General features: G+C 28.8%; 1 protein-coding gene across 1 annotated transcript; it reads left to right on the top strand.

Moving 5' to 3' along the window:
- Positions 1 to 734: 734 nt before the first annotated feature.
- LOC136970198 (prostaglandin reductase-3-like) lies at positions 735 to 10410 on the top strand. The gene is made up of 4 exons (XM_067264621.1): positions 735 to 833; positions 1945 to 2002; positions 7054 to 7330; positions 9475 to 10410. The coding sequence occupies exons 3-4, from the start codon at positions 7055 to 7057 to the stop codon at positions 10255 to 10257; spliced, it is 1059 nt and encodes a 352-aa protein (XP_067120722.1). The 5' UTR covers positions 735 to 833; positions 1945 to 2002; position 7054; the 3' UTR covers positions 10258 to 10410.
- Positions 10411 to 11738: the final 1328 nt, after the last annotated feature.

The raw sequence follows: 11738 nt of genomic DNA, 5'->3' as shown, positions 1-11738 counted from the left end.
CTGGTTTATTTTTTAATTTTATTTATTTAAAAACATTATCCCGAGAGGTGGTCCGTGACTTTCAGCTGATTAGAAAAGGGGTCCATGGAACAAACAAGGTTAAGAACTTGTGGGTGTTCTGCCCAAAGTGGGCGCTACCGCCCCCCTGTGGGCGGTGAGTAAATCAAGGGGGGTGCTGGAGGCAGGGTGACCAAAGGCAAAAGTTAGGGTCACTGACAGCCGTTCCTTTTCCTCTGTTAAATGGATAAGAGGAAACATTGCATTTAATGGTTTCCAGATGTTGAGAACAATGTACGGTAAGGGCACAGAGTGTGAGATTCATAGAAAAGTTTTCCTAAGAATATTTCCAATCCTTTCTCACACAAGAGAAAATGGGTTAGGGGGCGTTGGGTATAACTTTATGGAACAAAGGGAGCGGTGGATCGAAAAAGTTTGGGAATCAGTGGCCTAGAAGATAAAACGCAGTAGCTGACATCATGTGATGAAGCGTGATTTTCGAGTGAGAATAGCCATGAGTCATATGACTCCTATTGATAGAAGTTCCTATTCGTCGCTGCAACTCTACAACATGGACAGACTTTAAATTTTCTCCCTAAACTATATCTTCTCCTAAATTTAGGAGAAAACTCTGAAGTTGGCTTCGCTGTTAATAGCGAGAGTCGAGTCATCGCTACTGATGTACTAGTGAGTCATTAGCACGTGGTTGTAATATATTCCAGGGTAAGGGCGTGTTTCATATAAATTGTTATCGATCCCGACAATTTACGAAATAACGTTTTACACATTAATAGTTAAAGTTTAGCGAACTCGACGGAACTGATGAAATTTAAAGTGTAATTACATCAGTTACTTTAATTAATGAAATTTCGATTTTAGAAGATACTTTTAGGTACTTTGTATATACACGCGTATATAAACTACGGGCCTAAAAGTAACTTCTAGCAAATTTTATATTATGTTCTTAAAGTAAAAAAAAATTGTTTATTTGTACAATAGACATGTGCTGAAATTGATGATACTGATTTAGAAATCATCAATTTCTGAATAAATGTTGAGTGATTGATAATCAATTTACTATAATTCTGATTGTTTTACTTATTAAAATTAATTATGAGCATTTAATATTGATTATTTAATAAGTTATTGAATGTAATCATCGTATTTTTCCCTTAATTTTCTACAAATTATACGTTGATTATTATTTAAGAAATGTATTCAGAATTCAATTTAATTAAGCATTTTATATTTCACAATATTTCCAATATAATTAGTTTTGTTTCAGTATACTGTATTATTTCAAAATTAGTGTACAGAGTGAACACAAAGTTCTTATGTATGCTAAATCAGAAGTTCTAATTACAGTATCTGCCTTAATACAGTATCTAATTACATTCCCCAAACAAGTTTTTCCCATGTTTTTCTGGATGGTTTCTGTGTTAATGGTTGATAGTTATTAAATTTAAAATAATTCTTGATAACTGTTCTTAAGTTTTTGACTGTTCTTATGTAGAATTGAGAAATTTTGTCTTTCACAATGCTTTAAAGTACTGTATATTGCCACTTATTGAATCTGGATTACAAGGAAGTGGAGTCATATTAAATCCATATCCAGTAAATACATTCTCCAGTGAATTTGGACAATCTTCAGCTATAGAACTTGTGGTCACTTTGTACAAGAAAATATTTAATGGTATATTTAACCATTATAATGAATTTGGTGAATATTATACAATTCGAAAACAATATCAGTTTTTATATAATGACAAAATTTTTAAAATTATAATTGCTTTTTAACATAAACCAGTATTGAAGCAAGCAATTAATTATTTTAAAATAATACTTAAATATAATCAATATTGTTTTTAATTGTAATAATAATTATATATATATAGATATATATGTATATAATTATTATTACTATTAATAATGAAATATTTTATTTAGCATTAGCCAGAAACAAATTTTGTTGACTTCAACTTGAAAATTTTGTTCTACTATAAAGGTAAAAATACTTTGATGTGAATTTTTTAATTTTAATCATCATTGTTAAGCATTTTGAATCTCCAGACTTAATGTTACCGTTCATATCTTATCTTCATTCTGTTATCATGCACAAAATAATATACTTTTATGTTATAAAAACTATTTTTATTATAAGTATACTTAATGAAAACACAATCATTTAAATTCTACAATTTCAGTAATATACCCTGGTGTCCAAAATTGAAGCGCAAGCACAAAACCTGTGTAATCTCAAATACTCGAAAAACTCGAATAGCTGAAACTTATGTCGTACATAAATCGGCAAAGTACCAACCTATTGTACAGGTGTTGTGCAAATGAGGCCCAGTAGCAGTACACTTTTTTGGCAAAATGTAATGCACTATATGTACAGTGACATTGCTTCTAACAGTCATCTGCTAGGAATACCATCGGTAAGTAAATGCTCCTGATACTCAGGAGCATTTACTTACTGATGCTCCTGAGTATCAGTAACTGAACCAGGCATACATCAGAGAGGACATTTGGATGATTCATTGTAATGGAGGGCTGTTCATTTTCTGCATTTTTGCTGTGTATATTTTTGTATGTTACTTTAATTTTGGACATGAATGTATTTTTATGTTAATAAAACCTATGAATTTGTGCACAATATCAGAATGGAAATAACATTAGACTGTTTTATTGATAATTGGAGACAGTAAATGTCTGTTTTGTTTGTATCTTTCTCTCTAAATTGGATATATTTTTGTGGAATCACTAGTGTCCAATTTAGAAAGGATTTACTATAATTATTTTAAATAATGAGCACATTATCATTTGGCAGTTTTCAAGTAACTCGTTAATTATAAGAAGATATAATTTTATTTTCAATAAACTCTTTTACATTTCTTTTGGGGAGTCAAATAATAAAATACTTTTAACTTCAAATTTAATGATACTATAAGTAGTAATATCTGCTTTTAGAATCTCTTAAGATGATCAACTACTTAGCTAATTTTTATTAAAGTATTTTTCTACTTGTTTCAATGATGATTGTTATAAATTTCTAAATTAGTCCCAAAACAGAAAGGATAAAAAGTGGAATGAAAATTGGAGGTTAGTTTCAAAATCAGCCATATTCACAGCCCTCCTAGACCCAGAAAATGTGGCATTGGCCATTGTTGAAACTATATGCCTCATATATAATAATGTGTCAAGTTATTAAACAATCAGACCTCAAACTGTTATTTTTTTTGAAATTATGAAAAATTTTGAAACAGATGAATCACTGAATGATATAATTATTTATAAGCTATTGAATATCTATAATAGTAATATGCTGTTTAGAAAATTGTCACAGTTCATAAAATAAATTTTCTCAGTATATGTAGTTAAGATAACTTGATGTACTATTACATAAAACTGTACTCTGAACTGCCTTAAATTACCTGAAAATATAACATAATAAATTTTAAAAATCAAAGTAAATTGTTATTCTTATCATATTTCAAATGTAAATCTGATAAAAAATATTATCAGATGGAAACTATGGAAACATTAGAAAACTGGTGTATTTTCAGACTTTATACCAGAGGTTCCCAATCTTTTTCTTGTATTGTCCCCATATAGAATGCATAATAGAAAATTCTTTGAAAGAAGTACATGTATCTGATTTCTTCATTGACCCCCAGTTGACCCCTTGAGTTAGTTCCATCAACCACTTTCAAAATTCCATGACCTGCAGGGGGTCTATACCAAACCCATTGGAAATCCCTGCTTCACACACAAATCTTATTAGCAATTAATAGGAAAAATAAAAATTAAATAGTAAGGGGCTATCCACAAATGACATCCACATTGGAAAGAAAGGTGGGGTTATGACTAGTAAGACAAAGTTGGACAAGGGGAAAGGAAGAGGTTGAGCTTTGGTGAACATCCATTTTATTTCATTAAACTTTATACAGTTAATGCATTTTATTGTATTTATTTCAAAATTTCTTTGTTTCATTTCTACTTGTGATATCTATCATTAATAAAGTGATAAAGGATTTAAGGAGGGAGTTGGGTTTTGTTGGGCATCGGAAAAGGGGAAGGGGTTAATGGAAACTTGGACAAACTGAGACAAGGGGAGAGAGGAAGTAAAAATTTCAAGAAAATGTAGACACAATTTATGGACAATCCCTAGGCTGGTGTCTTCTCTGAATTTTTCTATCTGTTGTGGACACCTGATAATTAACATAAAGCATAAAAGAACTTGAGTTTTTTTAAAAAAAGTTTAGCACTAAAAAATGAAATTTAAATTATTAAAACAAAAAACATAGTATGTTTGCATCAGGTAATTATTGATTATATTCTTCATTAAACTGTCAAATGTTCTTATTATCTTAGCTTTAAATTTAGAGTAAAATATTTAGAAAATTTATTTTTTTGCAAAGAAACATTATAAATTTTTTATTAAATTTTGTATTATATTATCACATCCATTGAGAATAATAATTATAAAATTTTCAGATATTCGTTTAATTTAAATAATGTATTTTTATTTTACTGTAAAAATATACTACACTACACTGGAGAACACCGGGATGTGTAAAATACTGCACTCTTAGAACTTATAACCGGTGTGATATAACTGGTATGACACCTTATTATTGTTTCTTGAATTTCCTTTAATGGTTTGCTCTGTCCCATCAGTAATTCAGTCTCACGCCCATCAGTAATTCAGTAAGAAGAACTCTCAGCAGTTTGAAAACGTTTGTGGTGATAAGCATCCTTTGTTTTTTTATATCACACCTGTTATAGGTTCTAAAAGTGCAGTACTGTAAAAATATTGCATTTTTGTAAGAATTAAAATGACGAGAAATATTTTTGAACACAATATAAACAAATTGCATGTCAATTATAATATCTGGGAATACAATGAAGGAAATTATTAAATCTCTGTTGCTATATTTCTGTACGAAAATTCAGATTTTTATTAAAACAATTAATTTATAAAAAATTTTAAAACATCTCAAATTAAATAATACATTTTTAATTAATTGAACAAGCCAAATTTATTATTATAAAAATGATTTCAAAGCCTTTCAGCTTCGATTTCATACACAGTCAAACTTTGATTTTGACATAAGACTAAATGATTCTGAACTTAAATACCTCAAATAATAAGAATCATATATAATAATGGGATATACATAAATATGAAAGTTTGAAGTTCATATAATTTAGTAATAAAAATTGCCAATTTATGTGAATTTCAAAGTTACATTAAGCTTTATAATGATGATGCTGTTTAAGAAGAGGTCGTTATATCAAGTTTTGATTATGTTTCAATTCAAACTGTGTGTATGAAACAACAGTTTTAAAGAACATTTTTAAAATGTTGACCAGACAATTTAATCCAGTAACAAATCAATATCTATGATACATTTATGTAAGAGAACAGATGATTTGCTAAATATTGTAGAATCCAGATTGTTATTCAGTGCATTAAAGTTCTGACTAGCTACCCCTCAAGATGCTGCTCTGCAACATTGCTAAGTGCTGTGGAAAAGCCTTAATCTCACTATACTCCAACTTCTGTGCTGTACTAATGTGCCAAGAAATGCAAGCAAACCTTATATTTTTACAAAAATGTAAGATTTTGAAGGTAGGGAGTGAGGATGAGGCTATTCTGTAGTGCATAGTAGTACTAAAGACCAGCATCTTAAGGGGTAGCTAATCTGAATTTTAAACCCTTCTAGCACTGAAACAAAGCATTTAAGGGCTATGGTTATAGGATATTTTTGGAACCCTGGGCCTCTAGAACATGCTTTAAAAATATTGTCACTTTCTTGTAGAATACCCTGTATATTAATGTACATATATATATATATAGTAGTAATAAGTAAGACTTTGCTAATTAATTAAAAGTGTATTATTTAAGTTGAAATATTTGACTATGTTAAGAAGTTGAGATATATTGATGTTCTTTCAAGATGTTCACAATTTTTATATTTATTACAGTTTTATAAATAAATATTAATGTATTAGAATATAAGTATACTCCAATAAAATCTAAATATTTTATATCACTGGACTTTTTAATTTTTATATCTATATAAATAAAAATGTAAATGTTCGTTTGCTTCTAATCTCAAATCTCTGAAAGTTCACTGATTGATTTGAAATTTCGACACAATGTTGCATTCGAATATGTGCGTGCTTTTATATAATATAAATGTCAAAATTACCTCCCCCATAAGGGAGAGAAACAGGATTAAGGCTTACCGTGAAGAACTCTGCTTCTATTATACTATTTTAGATGCAGTGTTTTTCCATTTTTGATTGCGTTTTAATAGGGTATGTCAAGAGAATGCACACTAAGAAGGGATTTTTCAAAATTCCCCCCTGTGGGGAAGTGTTATACATTTATAATAGATACATTTTGAGCCACAGCAACTCGTGGCTGGGTCTGCTAGTTTTTATAATATATAAACACTTAAACAAGAAATTAAGAATGAAGCAGAAGAAAAGATTTATTCAAGTACTTAAATTTACTTTTTTGGAAGAATATGAAATATATTGGCCAACTAAACTGTTATTGAAATAGCTATCATCAGCCTGATAATGCTATTTGAATAGCATCTTTTAATAAAATTCTTATTAAAATTTAATTGGTTCAAAAGTGCAGCATCTTCATTTGTGTAATGTAATAGAGCTAACTTTGATTTACTGGTATATATAAATCAATTTAATATTTTCATATAATTCAATCCCTTAATTAAATTATCAATCCACACAGTTTTAATGAATTATTCCTTTATATCAATATTTTTTATAATTTTTAGAAGAATTTTTTGTTTAATTTGTTTTAAAATTTTTATTTATTTTCAAACTTAAACAATTATTTTCTTAATACTTTTTGAAAAATATGATGAAAATGATTGATTTTTCATTAGTCAAAGTCATTTATGTTTTAAAAAGTAAATGATTTAATTAATTAATTTTAAATATTTGATTATAGAAAATATATTTTGTATCAGTTAATTGGCAATTTATTATATCAAGAATGTAAATAAAATTTTTTAGAATGGCAATGACTGGAGTGCTTCCAACAACGTTTCGAAAGTTAATGGTGGTGAAAAAGTCCATAAATTTTCGAGAAGCAGTTTCAATCGTAACATCACCAATACCTACTTTAAAACACAATGAAATTCTTGTGCAAAATAAATACGTGGGAATAAATGCTTCTGACATTATTAGATCAGCAGGAAAATACAACCTCAGTGAAACTGTTCCATTTGAAGTAGGATTTGAAGGAATTGGCAAGGTTGTTGCTGTTGGAAATGATGTTAAAAAGTATAAAGTATGTATTGATCAAAAACTTTTAAGTAAAAATATTAATAAACTTATTTATTTCATTATAAATTATTTAACATTGAATTTATGAGAAACAAAATCCAGACTTTACAGAAAGATTTCTGTTCTACAATTCTAATTTTATGAGATTTATAAATCATTTCTATCACAATATAGATTTGGCATATTTAAGTTTCCTGAAAGTTGTAAAAGAAAGAAAGAATTAAAATAATCCTTTCTATTTGGAAATAATTAGAGTAAACAAACTGTTTAATTTTAAGTGTAAATTTTTCTGTATAACTCATATTTATTTTCTACATCTTCAGTTTCTCTTTTGTCTATTATATTATGTTATTTCTGTCTACACACCATTGTAAAAACTAATAAACTATCTTATGAAAAAATAGTCTTTTTTTTTAACTTCTCATTTTAAAAATCCTGCATTTGAACCTTTGTATGACTGCATCCTCATCTTTATCTCAATTTCTGCCTGGTCACTTTAGTGCATCATGTGTCCAAATAAAATTCAATTTGCATGACATTAGTATGTGTGGATTATTATTGGACAATTCCAAAATATTGGCTACTTTTCAGGAGGTTCTGGATTAACAAATGGCTAATGTATTTTCCTGAATGTACAGACAATTTTACTACTAAGAACATTTTATTTTATTAAGTATTCCAGCAAATTACAAATCATTTATAATTTCTTTAAGGAAATACTTATACCATTTCAGGAGGTATACTTAGGTATCTGGTAAGCATAATGTTTATAGAAGCTCCAAAGAGTTTGTATGCCAGGGTATGTGAGGGTATGCTCAGTGCCGTAACTAGCTATTCCTGTGCCCTGTGCGAGAATTTGCATTTAGGCCCCTTAAATAATTAGGTTTGGGAAATTAATAAAACAAATACATGCATTTTGGGCCCCCCTCCAAGTGGGCCCTGTGCACCTGTTGCACCTGCGTAGTTACGGCACTGGGTATGCCGATGCAATTTTTGTAACAGTTGGCATTTTAGTATGAATACCTCTTCTCCTGTCAATCATCTGGTGGTAAAAATATGAAAGATATATCAAATTTTAAAAAAGAGAGTATTCAAAATTTAAAAAAATATTTACTATTTCTGCAACACACCTGAGACACTATTGAAACACACAAGTATGTCACAGCATATAGGTTGGGAAACACTGCATTAGTAATACTTGTAACTTACAACTTGCCATTAGTTATAATCTGAATAAACAGCTTTTCTGTGGTATTTAGAGAACATACAGTAGACCCCCCCTATAACACGCTGGATACATTGCGTGTTATATGAATCCGTGTTGTATGAGTCACTTAAATACATGAGCCAATCACAGCTGGGCATGTGTGCAGTTTAGGGGCTACGGCTGTTTGAAAGGTTTTCTTCCCTAAAATTAATCGATTCTAGACTAATTTGACTCAACATTTTCAAATCACGTACAATTTTTTGGGAATAATCCATATAAACTATGCTATAAACAAAAAATTGTAGGATTGTAGGATTACTTACCGAGTGTGCACCATTCGACGAAGCCATTGCTTAAGCTCGTTTTCGTCATGGAGCGGCTTGCGAACGTGTGTTTCCTGATCAGCGAAATTTTTGCAGAAAAATAACTTTACTTTGGAGACATCATTAATAAAAATGTAATTTTTATGGCTGTTGAATAATAAATGTTTTTTTTGGTAGGTCCAGTGCTCGTTTAAACTCAATGGTTTGTACAATATCCGCTATTGGTCCAGATTCAACCAGTCCTGTTGCGACATGAGTTGGCGATGATGTTTTACCATGTTATACGAGTCTCTTTTAGCGTGTTATATGAATATGATCGCAATTTTTTCACTGTGTTATACGAATCCATGTTATATAAACCTGTGTTATAGGGGGGTCTACTGTAATCATATATTAATATTAAAACTAGCATATTATATGAAAGATATTTGTTTTTAAGTTAAAAATTATTTATTTTACATTATACACATTTAAAAGTTTTAATTTAAATCCCAATAAGCAAAAATAAAATACTGTAGATTATTATTAATTATTTAAGAAAAAAATTAAATGTATTTATTTAAATTATTTAATAATAAATATATTTCAATAAATTAATACATTTTATTATAATTACAGAAAAATGATTATATTTTATATATACAATCTGGAGCATATTCTGAATATACTGTGCTTCCAGAGAATGAAGAGTCTGATGAAGGACTTCCAATATCAAGTACTGTAAGAGAACCTAAACCTGAATATATAGCAATAGCTGGAGCAAGTGGTTTGACAGCAAAACTTGCTCTTGATAAATGTGGAGAGATGAAAACAGGAGAAACTGTTCTCATCACTGCAGCTGCAGGTGGAACTGGACACACAGCAGTTCTTCTTGCCAAACAGAAAAATTGTCATGTAATAGGTACATGCTCTTCAAAAGAGAAAGCATCATTCTTAAAAGCACTAGGATGTGACAGAGTTGTTATTACTAAAGAAGAAAAATTACAAGATGTATTAACTTCAGAATATCCCAATGGTGTTGATGTTGTATTTGAAAGTATAGGAGGAGAATTTTTTACTGCTGCTTTATCATCATTGGCAGTTGGTGGACGTCTTATTATAATTGGATTTATATCAGGTTATAAATCAGGAAATATTCCAGAAATGAATTTACAAAATTTACCTCAAATACTACTAGCTAAATCAGCTAGTGTACGTGGATTTTATTTATTTCATTATTTTAAGTATACACGCGAAGCTATGAAAGAGTTAATACATGAGTTTGAAGATAAAATAGATAAAATCCACATGGATAATGGCAAAAAAACAGGCAAAGAATTTATTGGACTTGAAGGCATAATCGATGGAGTGGAATATTTGCATTCAACCAAGAGTTATGGCAAAGTATTTGTAAATTTGTAAAATTTGAAGATACTGCATATATTTTTTATTCTAATAATGTAAACAAGAAATAAATTAAATTTACTAATATGGTTAACTGAAAAATTTTAACTTTTTTGTATACTAGAATTGAATGAATGCTGAATAAATAAAACTTTGATTTTGTTTGTATAATACAGTAGATTCTGCTTATTGTAATCACAGATATCATCATTGATCATCTAACGTTATCAGAATTAGCACACACAAAAACTTTAAGTTAAAACTGTGCTTATCTATAACTGAAACACTAATTACAATATATCATCTATCTTCAGAAGAACATGCAAATAAACTGTTTCACAGCATCAGTGTCGACATGATTGATAGCGTGCAATCATTATCTGTTATTGTTATCAGTTTAACCAGTTCTTTAAATGCTAAATATTAATTGTTTCAATTGTTATTTTCTCAAAACACAGTAACTTAAAGTATTGGTATTTCTTACTTCAGCTATATGCTAAATATTAATATTGAAGTGCATAAAGCAGCAAGAACACAAACTAGATGAATTACTTTTAATTAATAATGGAGATTTGTTAATTATGTTACACATATATTTAATATAACTACAGTTTCTATATATCTTTAAAATTGACAGATAGAAATTGTTGTGATCAAAACTGGAAATTTAATTGAAGAACATGGTCTAAAATTTTACTGTTCTGTAAATATTCTTTAATATTAGATTATTTTTCTAATAAGTTATGACATTAATTAATCTAGTGTTTATTATATCCTAAAAAAGTTTATATATATAATAGTTTTTTAAATTGATGTATGCTGTGGATAATAATTGTGTAAAAATATCAAATAGCAGATTTATTTTCTTAAAAACTGTAAAAACTTTTTATATATATAAAATATTTGTATTACTTCTATTATATTTGAATAAAATACTTTATCTGATATAAAAATTTCCAAATTTATAATGAAATAAGCCTTTTCCTTAATATAAGAAATATTCTATTACAACAGTAAAAGTATGGAGATGTGATATGTAGGAAGAAAGATAAAGGCATATCTTTGCCCTATGGGTATCTTAGTGCCTATGGGCACCATAGGGCAGAAAGTCTTTTACAAAACCAGAAAGTAAAAACTTTAAACCTGTGTTTTATTAATAAAGAAAGATTTTACTTATTCCATCTGTTTGAAAAAAAAGAAAGAAAAAATTTCTAAAGGAGACCTCTAAGAGGAAAAAGGATATGCTCTATCTCTAGCTCATGATGGCCCTGACTATTAATGTTTTAACTATGTAATATTGTTTATATTTAAATGATAATAAACTAGATCAGACTGTGGTAATTATTTTATACACAATGAACTAAACTAGTATTGTATTAAAATACAAAGTTGAGAAGAATAGCCATTTTGACATTGAAATAGAATGAAAAACTAGCCTTTGTGATTTAGTACTCCAGTCATGTTGCTTGCTGCAAGCTCCAACATTGGTAATGAAACGT

The sequence above is a fragment of the Centruroides vittatus genome, unplaced genomic scaffold (genome assembly GCF_030686945.1).
Source record: "Centruroides vittatus isolate TY-2023 unplaced genomic scaffold, ASM3068694v2 contig_19, whole genome shotgun sequence".
Classification (NCBI taxonomy): Eukaryota; Metazoa; Arthropoda; class Arachnida; order Scorpiones; family Buthidae; genus Centruroides; species Centruroides vittatus.
The sequence above is the reverse complement of the archived record's forward strand: the minus strand, read 5'-3'. Positions and strand labels throughout refer to the sequence as shown.

Bases quoted from the DNA above. Each gene is read 5' to 3' on its own strand.
- LOC136970198 (XM_067264621.1), top strand. From the start codon at position 7,055: ATGGCAATGACTGGAGTGCTTCCAACAACGTTTCGAAAGTTAATGGTG. The intron at 7,331-9,474 runs GTATGTATTGAT...TTATAATTACAG, and splicing joins ATGATGTTAAAAAGTATAAA to AAAAATGATTATATTTTATA.